Here is a 20,205-nt window from a genome sequence, read left to right as displayed (position 1 = left end):
ACTGGATCGGATATCGGAGAAAAATAAAAAATGTAATCCGATCCATTAAATATCACGAAAGCACCTCGCAAAACTTGCAACACGCAGTAACTCACCTCAGAACGTTAGCACGTCGGAGCAGTATGCATCACGTGATAGAGCGGCTGTGGCATGCGGGACCTGTCGGTGGTCTGGATAGCATTTGGAGCTTCGCTAGCAACCTGGCATTTCATCTCCGACAAAGTTATCCCCGAGAGAAGTAAAGCAAGTGTGTAAGTCCATCTCTGAATATTTGTAAAGCATTCCCACGTTAAGCTTAACGAGCGACTGCCTCTCGCTCTCCGGCTGCTACTTCAATCGTGAAACTGCTTAAATGATCAGCTGATCGGCTTTTCTGTCGCCAGTCCGTCTCTCTTGTTTGCTTTTGGCCCACTTTGCGCCAGAAAGAGGAAACCAGCGGCTGAACAACAGCAGCACGTTTAAGCTTGATAAGCTGTTGTTAGAATTTATTTAATATTACTTTCTACACCAGGATCTTTTTCTACGTAGCTGACGGCTGGTAACTGTGCAGGGGCGGATCTAGCAAAGTTTAGCCAGGGGGGCCGATAGGGCATTAACAGGGAAAAGGGGGCACAAAGACATACTTTTCTTTCTTATTCTCATTTAAAATGTCTAGCTTTTAATAAATAATTATCTGACACCCAAAGTTTTAATTTGATGTAAAATGAATAGAAGTCAATTACTGTATATAGTGACTATTAAGTCTAATATATATACCCTAGTAAGCTATAGTACTTTTTACTTTGGGAAGGTACCATCTGTGCAGTCTGCAATTTTGTTGAAGAAAGATGTTGAATCTATTTAATATTTCTTGAAAAATAATTGATTTCTGTGCATTTTTTTTCACACTGCATCAAATTCAAGGTTCAAGGTTCTTTATTTGTCACATGCATAGTTATACAAGTATACCACACAGTGAAATGTAGCCTGACATTATGTAGCCTGACAAATTAAGGTTGATTACGTCGATTAAGCATCATGAGGTGGAGCGTGAGGGGTGGTTCCCTATTTTTTATTTATTTATTTTTGTTGTTGCTGGGAGTTGGAACCCTATTAGTTAGGTTGCTTAATATTTACGCTAAGTACTCTTTAAAATACCAGAATAGGGAGGATGGTGTAGGTCTAAGTTTATTAGATTGATCAGTATTGCTGAACTATGAAATATTTTTTTTGTATACAGGTATAACAGAATAGCTTTAGTGTAGTTGTTGTTTTAAACTTGAGTATGAACTTGCAGACTTGCAAAATGCAGCAAGATATTTTAAAAAACAGTTTTGTTGATTAAAAAACACTATATCGGATTCATATCGGTATCGGCAGATATCCAAATTTATGATATCGGTATCTGTATCGGACATAAAAAAGTGGTATCGTGCCATCTCTAATAAGGACCGGAGGCTAGAATTGGATAAGCAAAGACTCTAATCTGGCCCACTGGATCCATCTTTGGAAAAGAGGAAGTACATAGATTTGAAACTTTTAGCTAAATTGTCACAAGTTTTGTAGCTTTCCTATTGATAAAGCACCAATGTTATTAATTTCAAAATCCTACACTGCTTTTTTTCTCAAGCTATCTCATTCAGAAGATTTTTAGAAAACTTGACCTCTGACCTTGAAGTCATGGTCAGTGGGATTCAAAGTTATTTTTAGTTGATGCACCTATGGTATCAACTAGAGATGGCACGATACCACTTTTTTATGTCCGATACGATATCATAAATTTGGATATCTGCCGATACCGATATGAATCCGATATAGTGTTTTTTAATCAACAAAACTGTTTTTTAAATATCTTGCTGCATTTTGTATAAGTTCATACTCAAGTTTAAAACAACAACTACACTAAAGCTATTCTGTTATACCTGTATGCAAAAAAAAAATTTCATAGTTCAGCAATACTGATCAATCTAATAAACTTAAACCTACACCATCCTCCCTATTCTGGCATTTTAAAGAGTACTTAGCGTAAATATTAAGCAACCTAACTAATAGGGTTCCAACTCCCAGCAACAACAAAAATAAATAAATAAAAAATAGGGAACCACCCCTCACGCTCCACCTCATGATGCTTAATCGACGTAATCAACCTTAATTTGATGCAGTGTGAAAAAAAAATGCACAGAAATCAATTATTTGTCAAGAAATATTAAATAGATTCAACATCTTTCTTCAACAAAATTGCAGACTGCACAGATGGTACCTTCCCAAAGGAAAAGGTACTATAGCTTACTAGGGTATATATATTAGACTTAATAGTCACTATATACAGTAATTGACTTCTATTCATTTTACATCAAATTAAAACTTTGGGTGTAAGATTCGGATAATTATTTATTAAAAGCTAGACATTTTAAATGAGAATAAGGAAGAAAAGTATGTCTTTGTGCCCCCTTTTCCCTGTTAATGCCCTATCGGCCCCCCTGGCTAAACTTTGCTAGATCCGCCCCTGCACTGTTACCAGCCGTCAGCTACGTAGAAAAAGATCCTCGAGTAGAAAGTAATATTAAATACATTCTAACAACAGCTGATCAAGCTTAAACGTGCTGCTGTTGTTCAGCCGCTGGTTTCCTCTTTCTGGTGCAAAGTGGGCCAAAAACAAACCAGAGAGACGGACTCGCGACAGAAAAGCCGATCAGCTGATCGTTAAGCAGTTTCATGATTGAAGTAGCAGCAAGAAGAGGCAGTCGCTTGTTAAGCTTAACGCAGGAATGCTTTACATTCAGAGATGGACTTACACACTTGCTTTACTTCTCTCGGGGATAACTTTGTCGGAAATGAAATGCCGGGTTGCTAGCGAAGCTCCACATGCTATCCAGACCACCGACGGTCCCGCATGCCACAGCCGCTCTATCACGTGATGCATATTGCTCCGACGTGCTAACGTTCTGAGGTGAGTTACGGCGTGTTGCAAGTTTTGTGAGGTGCTTTCGTGATATTTAATGGATCGGATTACATTTTTTATTTTTTCCGATATCCGATCCAGTAATTTAGGTCAGTATCGGACCGATACCGATACGTAATATCGGATCGGTCCATCTCTAGTATCAGCTAGAGATGGCACGATACCATTTTTTTATGTCCGATACCGATATCATAAATTTGGATATCTGCCGATACCGATATGTATCCGATATAGTGTTTTTTTTTAATATCTCGCTGCATTTTGTATAAGTTTATACTCAAGTTTAAATAAACAACAACACTAAAGCTATTCTGTTATACCTGTATGTAAAAAATATACTGCGCCCAAAATATTTCATAGTTCAGCAATACTGATCAATCTAATAAACTTAAACCTACTTCATCCTTCCTATTCTGGTATTTTAAAGAGTACTTAGCAGAAATATTAAGCAACCTAACTAATAGGGTTGCAAGCTCTCAGCAAAAAAAAAAAATAGGGAACCACCCCCCACCCTCCACCTCATGATGCTTAATCGATGTAATCAAATTTAATTTGATGCAGTGTGAAAAAAATGCACAGAAATAAATTATTTGTCAAGAATAATTAAATAGATTCAACATCTTTCTTCAACAGAATTGCAGAATTCACAGATGGTACTTTCCCAAAGGAAAAAGTACTATAGCTTACTAGGATATGTTAGACTTAACAGTTACTATATACAGTAATGGACTTCTATACATTTTACATCAGATTAAAATTTTTGGTGTAAGATTCAGATAATTATTTATTAAAAGCTCGACATTTTAAATGAGAATAAGAAAGAAAAGTATGTCTTTGTGCCCCCTTTTCCCTGTTCATGCCCTATCAGCCCCCCTGGCTAAACTTTGCTAGATCCGCCCCTGCACAGTTACCAGCCGTCAGCTAGAAAAGGATCCTGGTCTAGAAAGTAATATTAAATAAATTCTAACAACAGCTTATCAAGCTTAAACGTGCTGCTGGTTTCATTTTCTGGTACAAAGTGGGCCAAAAACAAAGAAGAGAGACGGACTCGTGACAGAAAAGCCGATCAGCTGATCATTAAGCAGTTTCACGATTGAAGTAGCAGCAGGAAGGTGAGGGAAAGAGAGAGGCAGTCGCTCCATATATCGGTTGTTAAGCTTAACGTGGGAATGCTTTACAAACATTCAGAGATGAACTTACACACTTGCTTTACTGCTCTCTGGGATAACTTTCTCGGAGATGAAATGCTGGTTTGGTAGCCAGGCTCCAAATACACACAGCCGCTCTATCACGTGAGCACACTGCTCCAACGTGCTACGGTTATGAGCCGAGTTACGCCGTGTCGCAAGTTTTGTTCCTTACTTTTTTTATTTCGCGCCGATATCCGATCCAGTAATTTAGGCCAGTATTGGACCGATACCGATATGTAATACGGTCCATCTCTAGTATCAACTAGAAAGTCCTTCGTCGCCTTGTTCTCAAGTTATTGCATTCACAAACTTCGGTATCCACACTGGGGTGAAGGAGATACCCGATCAGCCTTTACAGCTGAGGGATAAAAACTTACTTGGCAGATTAAGTTAAAAAGAGAAAAGGTCAGTTTGCGTGTGACCATTACAACAGAATTCTTTACAGCAATGTTTCTAAGTAAGAGAAAATGCACAGACAGAGTTATAAAGAAGAAGAAGCTGGACTGTTTAGGAGAGATGACCAGGTTGATGGACATGAAGTAAAACACACTTTCACAGTAGCCACAAGAAGAATCATACAACTAATTGGAAGTTGCACCATCCACAATGAGCTGCTTTGCACTGACAAGCACATGGATAAACACTTCTGACTTAGTTCTAAGCTTAGCTGTGTAAATGTTTAGCAGTGTGAGGGACAGGAAGTCAGGTCTTATGAAAACATTCATGTTTTTGAGGTGTTGAGGTTTAGAGGAAGAGAACCCTTGTAACAACTCTTATTGTGTTATAGCACCACTAGCGGGGGTTGCCCTACTACTGTAGTAGTTGTGGGAGTCTCCTAGTGTGTGTGTGAGTGCAGTGGCAGCCGAGCAATCTGTTCAGAGAGAGACCTTACCATTGTAACGGTCTGGTGCCAACGCCTACCTGTCCCCACACATGTATGTATGGACTGAGTAGAGCCGTGGAGACCTGGCTTGTGTGGTCTCATGTTGCCAACAACAAATAAAGGTCTATTTAACTGACTGGCCTCCAAGTTGTCCGGCTAACCTCCACACCACATGCCCGCTGGACCTGCTAGCTGCTCCTTCCTCGCCAGACTGCCGTTACACCCGGATGAAAATTGAAACACTACTATTATCAGATAAATTTGTTTGCAGACTCACCTAACTCATCATCAAAGATGCAATCACATTAGGATAAAGAATGAGTGAGAAAGGCTAGTATTATTTGATAATTACTGTAAGTTGATATTAGTGATGGTGTGATCAAATCAACATTTTCATATTTTACTTTGTTTCCTAAAATTGTCTAATAGTTTCATTTTTGTCATGATGTCAAACTGTGTCCATTCTTTGAACTTCTGATAAAAAGTCTGCTAGGTTTACACAACACATCCATCTGTCACAATCCACACAGCTTTATCTGCACAAGTGAAAGACGAAAAAGTCACCAGCATCATTTAGAGGACAGACTCCCTCACACCAAAGAGGTTTGCTGGAGGAGGAGTGAGCATTTATTTGCAGTCATGCATCAGAAAGTGTTTAATAAACTATGTTTTTCACAAAGTATTTTGAGAATTATTTGTGACAGATCACCAGTGGAAATAGTGAAACTTTGTCCCTGTTTATGTCATTGCTTGATGCAGTTATCAGCCTCTACCTGTAATTATAGTGCCATCCGTAAACACACTATCTATCATGATAAAACTTAAATAAGAGTACTACAGCTGTTAAGCTCTGTTGACCAAAAGTAAGTAAATATTTGACACATTGACACAGAGTCAGTCCCCAACAGGCTGTTTAAGGTTATAAGTTAATGCTTCTTACTCCTGCTACAGTTTCACACGCTGACACACAGCAGAGCTCTACTCCATTTGGACTTTTTGTTCCAAACTGTCTTACGCAAATTGTTCTCTGGTCACAAACACCCATCAGCCTTTAGCAACACTGGACCTTAGCCTCACCTGGCTATTTGTGGCTGTTTGTGGGACTGCCGCCATATTTGGTCCAGCACAGAAGAGTGCGACCAGAAATAATAATAAGAAGTGTTAGACACAGGAACTCTCTTCTCTTCATCATCTGCCTGTCTTCACTGCCCTCATGGCTAATAACAAATAACAAATAAACAAAATGTGCAAATATAGTATAATTTAGATATATTCAATACCTATATAACTGAGGTGTGCAAATAAGCATATTGTTCCCAGGTTCAGTTTGGAGTAGATTTGTGGACGTTTGTGTTGTTTTTGAGTCTTTTGGTGAGTATTGTAGGGTGTTAATAGCACACAAGCATTACTGGCAAGATCAAAGGTAAAATTGTGAACGTGTTTGTAGTTTTAGAAATGGTTTGTGTGCTGTGGTGTGTTGAATAGAGTTATCTATGGATTATAATGTGTATGATTATGGGACAGTTAACAGATTCCTCAGTATTAATTTTTGGAAGTGAACAAATATTTTGTGGCAAATTTTATTTTCTGTTATTTATTAATGTTCAAATTTTTTGATGTATTTTTTCAAATTTTTTTCTTTATTTAGTTGCAAAGAAGGTCACGTTGGTCAGTTCTGTAACTGCAAAATTGGGAACAAACAAGAGCACACCCTGAGAGGATCCTGTCAGAAGGATAATGGCACTGAGTGTGAGGGTCGAGGAGACTGTGTGTGTGGCCGGTGCGAGTGCCACAACACAGATAGTGGAAGCCAATACTATGGATCCTACTGTGAATGTGACGATGACCACTGTGAGAAGTTTCAGAACCAACAATGTGGAGGTAGGTTTGCAGTCATTCTCCTCAAAAGAAGGTCTAATTATATCAAAACAAGATAAAAAAGTAAAATAAGTTACTTTGTTTTCTTGTGCAAACATTTTTATGATGGAAACATCCACCCATCCATCCTCTTCCACTTATTCCTGTTAGGGTCACAGGGGGGCTGGAGCCTATCACAGGGTACACCCTGGACCGGTCGCCAGTCTGTCGCAGGGCTAACACATAGAGACAGACAACCATTCACACTCACATTCACACCTAAGGGCAATTTAACATGAACAATTAACCTAACTCCACTAACTGCATGTCTTTGGACTGTGGGAGGAAGCTGGAGTACCCAGAGAGAACCCACACAGACACAGAGAAAGGCCAAGTGGTGAAATCAAACTCAGGACAGCACCATCGTGCTGCAATGATGGAAAAAGTGTTTCACAATGGCCTCACACCTTTCTAAATGTGTGGACAGGCTCAAACTCACTCCATTACAGGTCTTTAATTTGAACATCATCTTAACTTTACCAATCATCTCTTATTCCACTGTGATTATTCCACTGTGATTATTCCACTATGCTCCTAAAATCCATACAAACAAACTGAATTCTACTTTTAGCCTGTTTGGTTTGGAACAAAATAATAGATGCTGTCTTAAAAGTGCTGTGTCTCTGTGGTAATTTGAATAGGTTTACAACTTTGCTCAAAGTTTTTGGGTTCAAAAGTAATCAGACGGTGCTGTGGAACGTGTGTGTGGGTTTCCAGTCAGGTTGTGCTTTATGTGGTGAACCCACAGGCATCAGGAGAGGTTTTGTCTCTTGCTGGTGATGTTCTTTATGTTCTTGGTTGTCATGTGGCACAGACTCCTTGCTGCAAAAAAAATATTTTGTTCTTACTATTCGCAGGAAAAGGTAGATGCAAGTGTGGAAAATGTGAATGTAATTCTGGCTTTGAAGGCTCTGCCTGTCAGTGCAAGACCTCTGACGAGGCCTGCCGTACCGTAAACAATAGTGTTTGCAATGGCAGAGGGATCTGCAAGTGCAATCAGTGTGAATGTAAAGGGGGATATCAGCGTCCTCACTGCCTGGAATGTCCTGGCTGCACTGACCCGTGCCAGACCAAAGTGTAAGTGATTTCTTAATTCCACTGAGCTTTTCCTCTAAACGTGGTGTTCACTGTTTTGTGTAGTAAAGCAAAAGAAAAAACGAAACCTTTGACTTTGAATTTTGAACTAATACATGTAATTGTGTTTTCAGGAACTGCATTGAATGCCTCGGCTTTGAATCAGGTCCCTTTAAAAAAAACTGTAGTGAGGCTTGTAAGACCATTTCTTCTACAATAGTAGAAAAGTTCACCTTTTCACCCAAGGAGTGTAAGCAGAAAGACAGCGAGGGATGCTGGATGACATTTAAGCTGGTTCAGTTGGTTGGAGAGGATAACTACGAGGCTGAAATTATGAAGAAAAGAGGTAGGATGTTGATGAAATGACAAAAAACAGTCTTAATTTATTAACAGTTTCACTGATTCATTGCAGTAATAACTGTGCTATCACAATGCACACACTGAGGATCTGCACAGGGCTGGGATGTGCTGACTGGGGGACGTTAGGACCTTGCAGGCCAGAAAATTTAATGTCTGTTTATCCAGCAACAGCTTTTAAATCAACTCTGTGAGCCCAACCTGCTTCATAGAGCTACCTATGCTAGCATGGCTAAGAAAAGTCAGCAGACATAGATTCAAAGCCCTGATAGAAACACAATTTGCCACTCAGTAGCCATCTTGAAACCCCTCCAGGCACTTATTGGAACAGTTATTTTTATGAATCATCAAACTCGATCACCAGTCAAATCTGATCCTCATCATATAATGTCTGTGTTATCATTTTCTACATTTCATTCATTTACAGCTCAGTGTTCAAACTTGTCTAATTTGTAACTCTGTAGATTGTCCAAAACCGCCTGATGTCATAGCTATCATCGGAGGCTCCATCGCAGCTGTGGCCCTCATCGGTATTCTGCTGCTGATGCTTATTAAATTACTCCTCTACATGAAAGACCTGAAAGAGTTCAGGAAGTTTGAGAATGAAAAGAAGAAGTCCAAATGGGCAGAGGTGAGACATCATTCTGAGTTATTTGTGCAAACAGAAATAGCTGTCACACATTTCAGATTGGTCTCTTTGGACAGTGACTGTGTTGGTTTCATGTTAATCTAACTCTCTTGTTACAGTTACTATTTTTGTTTGCTTGATTCATGTAATTCAGATACAACATTTCAGTCAACTAAAACTAAACTGTTCTTACAAAAACATTTAATACCTGTCGGAATCACTATTACATGGATTAAAAATCCCAGACCGTCAGCTCCTGTCCATAGTGAGTAATGGGAGCAAGTTAAAGCAAGAAATAAACAACTGGGAAGACAGACAGTCTGCATGAAACAAGCAGACTGTCTGACAACGCTTGCCATTTACGCTCAGCGCAGTAGTGAAACTTGATTTAGTGTGACACGAAGTGTAAACAGACAATTTTTGTCATCAAAATAAAAGTTGTTCCTTCTGAGGGTTAGTGGTCAGGCAAATCTTTTACTCTGAAAGCAAACATTGTTTTTTTCTGGTTGCAATGCACTTTTTCAATTTCATTACTGTTTGGCTAGTAAAGTAATTCACAAGTATTTGCAGAGTACTTGTTTGTGGCAGGCAGGAGGCACGGCACGACCACAGTTCAACATTTTGCAACATTTTCCTTTATTTCGGTTGTTGCTCACCCACTTCCACGACTGCAGCTCCCTAGCTACCAGCCACACACATCCACAACAACAACAACCCAACAGGCCCTAGTTCATTTATGTGCAGGGGAAGAGTGATGTGCTGATTAAGCTCCGGTGCGCCGACCTCCCACACAGCCGCGTCATGGACCACACTCCACCACATCGTTTTTTTCTAGTGGTTGCCAACCAGTCTCTAGGCTTTATTAGTTTAAACATTGAAAAGGATTGTGCTTGCTCTGGCAGCAGTACAATGAATGTAGCTGTGACTCACTGATCCACAGTAGCAGTCACTTCTTTGAGATTAACAGGGTTTGAAAATTTGTAAAGTTAAAAGTGACTGACATTAGAAGATGAACACATGTCCAGCATATTGGGATCAGCCTGTGTATCGTATTATAATTTGCTTCGTCAAATGATTTAAGCTTAGTTCAACTTACTTTGAAACTTCAAGTCATGATGAATAAAAAAGATAAATAAGATACAGATTTCTCATTACTCGGCTCTCTCTGTTACAGGCTGACAATCCACTGTTCCAGACTGCCACCACCACTGTGGCCAATCCTACATTCACTGGTGGAGAATGAGGGCTATTGTTGCAGTACACACAACAGACAGTTATCCAAGTTATGTCTGACTCTTTCTAATGCTCACAGGTTAAGAATATGCACACATTTGCTAATGGATGCATTTACTGGTATTAATATAGACTTCTTTGCTTTCTTATTTGTGAATGCTGTTAATTGTATCATAGTCCAACAATTATGCACTTTTGCTTGTTTATTTTTTCAGAAATAATTTTTTTGAAATTTATTCCATACTGTATGTATAACTATATATCCATGTATCTACATGTGTATCTATCGATCAGTAAATAGACATACAAGTTTTCTCCACTGAATTATCAGAAAACTGATAAAACATCCAAGGTAGTGATGCTTGTTTCTGTTTTGCTGCAATCTAAGCAATACATGTGTACAGTTTTAGTAATAAAACCATGATATTTCACATAATATTGATGTTGAAAATTGGTAATAAAAAATAAGTTCTTGGTTTTATACTGTGACAGTGAGTGGGTGTATAATTACTAGGGCTGCCACAAACGATTATTTTGATACTCTAGTCACCGATTATTTTTGTGATTAGTTGACTAATCAGATCATGCATCCATCGGATGTAAAACGTACAGCTTATTGCACCAGCATGCGTCTGCTCTTATATAACTATCATTAGCTTACAGCTTGAAGTGTTTAAGGTATGTGCTAACTAAAAATAAAGACAAGATGATAGTTTATTACACTTTTAATGAAATTTGCAGATTGTCTCGGTGGAGTTTAATAAGCTCAGCCGTCTGCTCCTTGCTATCTACAATATAACAGGACACTGGAATAAACTCTCGACCCTCAAAAAAAAAAGAGAAAACAAGCAAACAATACAGCAATATAATAAACACAACACCATCGCGATGCTCTATGTGTATATAACAGTAAATATTAAATATTGAATATTATTATGCAGCACGTAAGATTTACAGTGCACAGTGTGCTTGGAGGTAGGAGCCAAAAAGGGTGTAGTTTGTGTGTGTGAGCACCCGTGTGTACACCTGTGAGCATGAGCGCGCTTGTATTTAAAAGGTTCCTTCATGTAATGATCAGCTAGAGGGTGTGGGGGAGCCACAGCCCCGTCCTCCAGGACGCTGAATTTGGACACAGCGACAATACCAACAACGATACCACAACGACGATACCAACCGGCTCTTTCAGCCAAGCCAAAAGAGCCGGTTCTCTAAAAAGAGCTGGAAATCCCATCACTACAACCGACAAATGCGTCCTCCTTTTCCCCAGATTTGAAGGATGGGTTGGGTGTATCATTCGTGGCCCACCATATTCCAGAATTCATAGCGCGGCCCAGTCAACTCCAGTTTTCAACAATGGCGTTAGCTAGTTAATTTTAATATTACTCTTATTAATGTTTCTGGGTCACAAAATAAAATTTTAACATATTTTCAGGTGAGAATGTAGGTGTGCAAACTTAAAATATGTGCTCAGTTTATCAGTTTTATTTGTTCGTGAGTAAATCGGTTTGGCTGAGATTAAAGTTGTTAGATTAGATTTGATAAAATAAAACTTTATTAATCCCCGGTGGGTTCCTCCTTGGTTTTCACACAGCTGAATAAACAACAAACAGAAAACTCATTAAACAGAATGTGAGATCGTCGAGAATTTGCACCAGTGTCCTGTTATATTTTAGATAGCAAGGAGCAGACGGCTGAGTTTATTAAACTCCACCGAGACAGCGGTGATGCAAATCTGAAGGCTAGATCGTCCAATTTCACAGCCATTTACTCCCGGCTCCTGAGGACCCGGCACACGTAGACCGCGAAGGACGGGTCCTCAGGAGGATGCAGCCTATGAATTTGGACACATGTATTGTTTGACACCCTAAACTAATACCCTAAAAATTTTGACACCCGGCTCAAGGGAGGTGATGGGTGGTTGTAACTTTTCTTAGAGTGGGAGGGGGTCAAGGAGGAGCTGGACTGGCCATATAGGTGCCCCTAAAACATTGAGGTGTTTTATTATGCTGTTGTCAAATATAGGTTTCTTGAAAAATATGGCAAAAAAGAGAAAGAAAAGAATTAAATAGCTAGTTAATTTCCTGCTATTTAAAGTTGATATTACTGAAAATAGGTACATGATAAAACAAATTAAAATTTTGAAATCCAAAATAATATTTTTTAATTGATTGACTGACTGGAAGTCAGAACCAAGTTTGAACAATGATTCTCTTCAGAGCTGAGCCGAAGCAGCTTAAAATTCTCTCAGAGTGAACTTTAAGAGGAAACTTGTTCAGAAAAGACAAATAAGCATTAGATCATGTAACTGTTAGCCCCGAGATGCAGTGCACTAGCTTTTCTGCAAAAAAAAGAAGCAGTTTTACACATAAAATGGATGATATAGGACAAAATAAAAGTGTTTTTGTGCATGTTTACATAACAAAAAATACTTTAGGAATCTCTGCTTTATCACAAAGGCTAGAGTTTTAAATAAGGCACCGTGTTAGTTCGAGACTGAAAGTCAGAGATGGCTAGCCTTATCACATTTGTAGGAGTTTCCCACAGATGTTTTATTCAAACCTAATTTGCAATGTTTAAGACAAGTGATTTTTTTTTTATCTCCTCCATACCTGCTTCTTGCCCAGGAGGACGGGGCTGTGGCTCCCCACACCTTCTAGCACAGGGGTGTCAAACTCAAATACACAGTGGGCCAAAATTCAAAACTGGAACAAAGTCGCGGGCTAACGTTAAGATTTATTGAAAAAAAAAAATCTTCCTCTAGATATAAGAATGAATCTTTTCTTATGGACTCAAACAAGTTTTGCTGAAAAACTGAATATGGAACAAGCAAAGCTTAATACTAAACAATATATATATTAGCTGTATAATACCAGTAGGCCAGCTCTAATAGTAATTTGGTATGGCTTCGCGGGCCAAATATAATTAGGCTGTGGGCCAAATTTGGCCCGCAGGCCAGAGTTTGACACCTATGCTTTAGCAGATCATTACATGAAGGAACCTTTTAAACACAAGCGCACTCATGCTCACAGGTGTACACAAGGGTGCTCACACACACACTCTAAAAAATATTCGTTGTGTTTGTCGGTAGAACTTACCAAAAAAGCATTTTTCTGCTAAAAAAAAGTAAGTTGTCTACATGTACACGTTTCAGTGAGTTGAATAATCAATGTTAGAAGTCAGTGCAACACAAAAATTAAAAAACAGCTCCTTAACTTAAATGTTTGAGTATATTGAATAAAATACTTTTGTCATCAATCAACAACAGAAAATATTAAGTTTGTGTAACATGTAAAAATGAGTTTCAACATCCTTCCAGTTTGAATTGAGACCATTCAGACAGACGAGGGCAACCCCGTAGCATATGTTCGTATCGTGCGCAACAGTTTCTGGATTCTTGTGGCTTCGTGGGAGAAGAGGTGTGTTTGCCCTCGACTGTGTTCGGTGAGTTAAGTAAGTACTGAATTCTAAATAGATGAATTACAAGTTATATTTGTACACTTTAAAATGTCATATTTAAAAAAAACTGAAATTTGATGGTTTTAATCGTAATTTAGCAGAGTAGAGTTGTTGTTGTTTTTTTAAGTTTAGCTAGCCGTTTCTTTTAGCTAGCAAACGTTCCTCACAAATAAAAGAGTACAGATACAATTAAAACATGTCACTTGTCAGGGTACATTTGGTTAGCTGATAGACCATGCCGACAGCAGAGCATGTTCAATTTGAACCCGTATATGTTCAAATTAACCGGTCAGTAGCTGCCTGCATTTTTATCATGGTGTCAGAGTAAATTCGTGTTTCCACATGATGGTCTCGGGTGAGGTAACTAATTACTGACAGAGTAAAATGTGGTGAATTTATCCCTGACTAAAAGTATTTCTATCAATTGTGTTGATGTTCTAAGCTCGACTGGGAATTCTGCCTGAGGTTAAAGTTGGTTGACCTAGCAAAAAAACCCCAAAAAACAATATTGTGTGTGTGTGTGTGTGTGTGTGTGCGCGTGCGCGCGTGCATACGACTTGCATTTGCTTTCTGTAATTGTAAGCATAATGTAAAGTGTGGGATTGTGGCATGTCCACAGTGGTATTTAACTAGTTTAAAAGAATATAGCCATGGTGGACTGTTTATGCCTTGCCTGTACTGGGATTGTAACTGCTCATTTGAACATATGCTTCCCATAGGAACCGAAAACACACTCCTCACTCATTGGATGACTTCAAGCCTGAGCTGATACAGAGGTGTGTCAGTCGTTTGAATGCAGGAGATGATCCTCTTGAGGAACATAATGAAAATCCATTGTGTGAAGATGTAGCAAATGAAGAGGATGAAGAAATTGGTGAATTGCCTAATTTAATTGAGAAACATTTAGCCCACCTACTACTGAAACTGGAAAGTATATGTAATGTACCTCGCAGGTGTATTGATGAATTAGTTGTTACAGTTACAGTTATAGTTCATGTCATCCTCTGATTCAGGTCCTATTCATCAAAAGCGCAATTGTGCTGTTGATGAAATTTAGGTTACATTTACTTTTACTCACTTTATCCTATTGCTAGCAAAGTGGGCATTTAAAGCAGGCCAGTGTGTAACAGTTTAAATTGAAGTTACAAAGATTAAAACTTTATTTCTTTTAAAAACATATTTAAAATCAATATTTGGCACAATGCAAGTCACATAAATGTAATAGTTTTGACTTTTCACCTAATAAACTGTAAGTTTAAGTTTTGTTTTGCTTTTTTTATTCTCCAGAGTTCAGTGGAAATGAAGAGAGAGGTCGCAATCCGTTGCCTGAAGGTGTATCTGAAAGAGAAGGAAGAGGATCTCTTCAGAGAACAGCTGGTAGGTGAATCTCGCATTCTTTTGTGTTTTATTTTTAAATGGCACATAAAATGCTGACATGTTTCCATTTAAACTACCTACTTGCCAGGATGGTGAACAACAGTTCCCAGAAGAAGTGGTAAAGATTGTAGACACCAGACGAGCAGCAGTGTCTCTCAAAGCTGTCGCTAAAATTGTGATTGAAGGAACAGCAGTCCTGGAAGACCTTGATGTGCCCAGAGCGTGTGCCTTAATGATGGGGCTTATATACACTCTCAATCTGAGCTACCAAAACAAGTAAAGAACACTCTAGAGGTATTTCTGGAACTTGATGGGCTTAAACCAGTCCACGGGTAATGTCTGTTAAGTGCAAACTTCTGTCATGAAACGAATGTGAATTGGACTGTAGTATTCCGATGTGCCTCTTACGTTTTTGTATGCAGTCCTAGATGAGTGTAGTTTTGAGAAAAGTTTGTAATACATATAATCTTAGCTTTGGATTGTTCCGTTGTTGAACATTAAAATCTTTTGTCATTTCCTTGATTCTGCGACAAGTTGAACAAGTTGATACCAATTTAAGTTAATGTACATGAAGTACTTTTTTTTTTCTTAGTCATTTATAATTAAAGGGCTGCTGTAATGTTTCATTTATGTTGTATTGACACAGAAGTGTATTACTTTGAAAATGTTTTGTAATAAAATAATCAATTGGAATAAGTGAAATGGCTTTGTATGATTTTAGAAAAGCTATAGAAACCTAAACTAATTGGCATGGATAATTGTGAGTAGGATATATGTAAAAAAGTTCGTTGGTGTAACTCAACTAATGTAATTTCTCAACTTAATTTTACCAGAAATTTTAAATTAATATTAGGTTGAATAAACTTAATTATGCTTGTGGAGGTCAAGGTAAATCATGTTGGTTTGTTAAACAAGTTGAGTTAGCCAAACCTAAAAATTACTTTGTAACTTAAAAAGCTGAGTGGAAATTGTTACCTTACTTTTTTAAGTTGAGGCAACAAAATATTTTTTAGAGTGCACAAACTACACCCTTTTTGGCTCCTACCTCAAAGCACACTGTGCGCTGTCGATCCTACGTGCTGCACAATAATGTTTAATATTTAGTATTTACTGTTATATTCACATAGATCATTGCAATGATGTTGTTTATTATATTGCTCTTTTTTTTTGCTTGTTTTCTCTTTTTTCTTTCTCAACAGGTGATTGATATATGTATTTTTTGTCTGTTTGTTTTGTTGGTTTTTGTTTTTTTCCCTTCTCTTCCCCGCTGTTTTTCTTTCCCTCTTTCTTTCTCCCTTTTCTTTTCCCCAGTCAAGTCTGTCCCGTGTTAAGCAAGTGAAAATAAAATAAAATAAACACTAAAAGCAAAGGTGAATCAAATAGACCAATACGGCAAGGCCGGGATGGACCATTTGGTAAAGTAAATCCGTTGGCCATCTTTCTTTGCCTTTAGACAATAATTCTGATGGCAAAAGAACCAAACGGGACAGGCAAAAAAAAAAAAAGAAAAAAAAAGGTAAGGGATATGTGACCTAAAGGACGGCACTGTATGGTCTTCAGCAGAGGTCTTACCTCACACACAGCCACCTGCATCATGGCATCCAGACTCCCCTCTGGAGAGTCCAAATTCCCAGAGATAAACTGCTTTTTTAATTCAGCTTCGAAGTCATTCTTATTTGGTGTCAAGCTAAGAACATGCCTGTAGCCAAAGGCAGGCTGACACTGCTGGTCATTCTCATCACACGGCTTCAGCAGTTTTTCCTTGTTGGTATTCGTGTAAGGAAGGACTGTATTACCAAAGGCACCAAACCCTGGAATTAAAGAAATAGTAAGGGTTATAAAACATATTAAAAAGCAACATTATAGGACAGAAAATATAACACATTTTGTGTTAACTCTTTGTTGACAATGGACTTCAAATTCATTTCTGACTTAATTTTCATATTCATATCAAAATTGACTGGGAGAGCACAAAGGATTTACAAGATGGTGCCTGTGTGTTTGGCACGCCATCTATCGCTCTTTTATTTGTTTTGTTTTATTGTTTTTGGTAACTTTGCACTACATTTCTGTCCTATAGCGTCTTATGATCAGCAGGCATTATTGGAAATCCAGGTTTATCCATCCGGATGTCTGACCAGCCTGGATACAACAACCAAGGGTTTTTGCCTCCCTATCTGGAACCCATACCACCGTACTAGCGTTCAGTGGTTCTGTTTGTAATGTACGTGTCGAAGATGCAGTATTCTCCGACCATATGCGTATCTTATTTGATATTGCTCCTTCTAACGCTTTGGCAAATCGGGCTGTATCTGTTCGATGTTATCGTGCCCTTGGCTCTGATACTGCTGAACGGTTTTCCATATTATTTGACAAGTTTATGTCTTATCCCCCTGAGTTATCCACCGCAGAGGACCTACTTTTGTATTTTGACTTTGCTTGTGAATCTGTGCTCGATGTTGCTGCCCCTTTAGGGCTAAGAAAATGTAATCCCAAGACTAGTCCATGGTTAACTGATCATAACCCTCGTGTTTTATACAATACTATAAATTCTTTACTTAACATGGAGGGTTCTGACGTTTAGCCATCCCCTAAGGCTGTGTGCAATAAGTTTGTTACCTTTTTTGTGGACAAGATTGCTAGTCTGAGGCCTCTGACCCTATATATTGTTGATCCGGCCATGCATGTTCCTTGCTCAAGTCTGTTCTCTGCCTTTGCACCAATTTCAATGCTTGATTTAGATAAATTGGTGGTACATGCTAAGCCCTGTGGTTCCGCAAACAATGTTATTACTGCCCGCTTTCTCCAAAAAGGTATTTCCTACCATTGGACCTTACGTTTTGAAAACTATCAGTACTAGTCTGTTATCCGGTCAAGTTCCTAGTGGGTTTAAACATGCAGTCATACATCCCTTACTTAAGAACCCTGGCCTTGATAGTTCTGTTATGTTGAATTTTAGACTGATCTCCAAGGTTCCCTTTTTAAGCAAGATCTTGGAGAGGATTGTACATACCCAGCTGTTAGACTACTTGAATGACTTGCAGCTGTCTGAAATCTTCCAATCTGGTTTTAAGCCCTTTCACAGTAAAGAGACAGCTCTTATTAAAGTTATGAATGACATTCTTGTTGCGACTGATCGTGGTAAATATGCTGCGCTTGTCTTATTGGACATGACAGCTGCATTTGACACAGTGGACCACGACCTGCTGATCTCCCGCTTACACCACTGTGTAGGATTTCTGATTTGGCATTGTTGTGGATAAAATCAAATCTTTCCGAAATTAGTTTTTGTGTTAAGCTGGGCTTGGCCACGTCCTCTGTCGCTGCTCTGCTTTGGGGTGTGCCTCAGGGATCTATTCTGAGGCCATTGTTTTTCTTGCTGTATTTACTCCCTCTTGGCGCGATATTTCGTAAACACAAAGTATCATTTCAATTGTATGCAGATGACCTTCAGCTTTACTTACCTTTTAGCCATTTGAATACCTCCCCATGTCAATCTCTGCTTGACTGTCTTAGCAATGTCAAATCTTGGATAGCAAATAACTTTATAAATCTTAATGATTACAACAGGGAAACAATTTTATTTGGCCCACATCGTTTTACTGATTCTCCAGATGTTGATTTTGGTGTTTTGACCTCCCATCTGAAAAGTTCGATCACAAATCTTGGTGTTAAATTTGATTCTGCACTTACTTTTGATGGTCATGTAAATAGTAGGGGTGCAACGATATTCGTATCGATATTGAACCGTTCGATACAGTGCTTTCGGTTCGATACGCATATGTATCGAACAATACAAAATTTGTAGTTTATTTTATCAACTTTCCTTCTGACGATGCTGTCTGTGTTGAGCGCTCAGTGAATCTGCGTTCGACTACTCCGCCTAGGCTGCACTGTCGAACGCAGATCCACTGAGCGCTCAACACAGACAGCATCGTCAGAAGGAAGAACGCAGGGCAAGCTAGCGAGACAGAAGTTAAGCTCTCCTTGCAACATGGCAAATTGAACCTCCCCCACCCTCATTCAGATCTGGCGTTTGGAATTATTTTGGTTTTCATGTGACGTATGACCCTGAAGGTAAGCGTGTCATGGACTAAAGTAAAACAGTACAGGGAGTGCAGAATTATTAGGCAAGTTGTATTTTTGAGGAATAATTTTATTATTGAACAACAACCATGTTCTCAATGAACCCAAAAAACTGATTAATATCAAAGCTGAATGTTTCTGGAAGTAGTTTTTAGTTTGTTTTTAGTTTCAGCTATTTTAGGGGGATATCTGTGTGTGCAGGTGACTATTACTGTGCATAATTATTAGGCAACTTAACAAAAAACAAATATATACCCATTTCAATTATTTATTTTTACCAGTGAAACCAATATAACATCTCCACATCCACAAATATACATTTCTGACATTCAAAAACAAAACAAAAACAAATCAGCGACCAATATAGCCACCTTTCTTTGCAAGGACACTCAAAAGCCTGCCATCCATGGATTCTGTCAGTGTTTTGATCTGTTCACCATCAACATTGCGTGCAGCAGCAACCACAGCCTCCCAGACACTGTTCAGAGAGGTGTACTGTTTTCCCTCCTTGTAAATCTCACATTTGATGATGGACCACAGGTTCTCAATGGGGTTCAGATCAGGTGAACAAGGAGGCCATGTCATTAGTTTTTCTTCTTTTATACCCTTTCTTGCCAGCCACGCTGTGGAGTACTTGCACGCGTGTGATGGAGCATTGTCCTGCATGAAAATCATGTTTTTCTTGAAGGATGCAGACTTCTTCCTGTACCACTGCTTGAAGAAGGTGTCTTCCAGAAACTGGCAGTAGGACTGGGAGTTGAGCTTGACTCCATCCCCAACCCAAAAAGGCCCCACAAGCTCATCTTTGATGATACCAGCCCAAACCAGTACTCCACCTCCACCTTGCTGGTGTCTGAGTCGGACTGGAGCTCTCTGCCCTTTACCAATCCAGCCACGGGCCCATCCATCTGGCCCATCAAGACTCACTCTCATTTCATCAGTCCATAAAACCTTAGAAAAACCAGTCTTGAGATATTTCTTGGCCCAGTCTTGACGTTTCAGCTTGTGTGTCTTGTTCAGTGGTGGTCGTCTTTCAGCCTTTCTTACCTTGGCCATGTCTCTG

The 20,205-nt window shown here is 38.9% G+C and overlaps 1 protein-coding gene and 1 long non-coding RNA gene across 4 annotated transcripts in view; both read left to right on the top strand.

Moving 5' to 3' along the window:
- The window catches only part of itgb2 (integrin, beta 2), a 29,789-nt gene extending 19,077 nt beyond the window's left edge, over window positions 1-10,712 (top strand). For all 3 annotated transcript variants that reach the window (XM_082507618.1, XM_082507619.1, XM_082507620.1), the window contains exons 12-16: window positions 6,663-6,895; window positions 7,789-8,008; window positions 8,140-8,351; window positions 8,827-8,993; window positions 10,165-10,712. In XM_082507618.1, the coding sequence (XP_082363744.1) occupies window positions 6,663-6,895; window positions 7,789-8,008; window positions 8,140-8,351; window positions 8,827-8,993; window positions 10,165-10,233 (901 nt within the window). In that variant the 3' untranslated portion in view covers window positions 10,234-10,712. The remainder of the gene's footprint in view (window positions 1-6,662; window positions 6,896-7,788; window positions 8,009-8,139; window positions 8,352-8,826; window positions 8,994-10,164) is intronic.
- Window positions 10,713-13,680: 2,968 nt separating this feature from the next.
- On the top strand, window positions 13,681-15,765 carry LOC309690543. The gene is made up of 3 exons (XR_014271746.1): window positions 13,681-14,553; window positions 14,967-15,056; window positions 15,145-15,765. It is a non-coding gene; the product is annotated as an uncharacterized lncRNA (long non-coding RNA).
- Window positions 15,766-20,205: the final 4,440 nt, after the last annotated feature.

This window comes from Aulonocara stuartgranti (genome assembly GCF_965226115.1).
Source record: "Aulonocara stuartgranti genome assembly, chromosome: 16".
Classification (NCBI taxonomy): domain Eukaryota; kingdom Metazoa; phylum Chordata; class Actinopteri; order Cichliformes; family Cichlidae; genus Aulonocara; species Aulonocara stuartgranti.
Note: the sequence above shows the minus strand (reverse complement) of the source record. Positions and strands in the feature narration are given on the sequence as shown.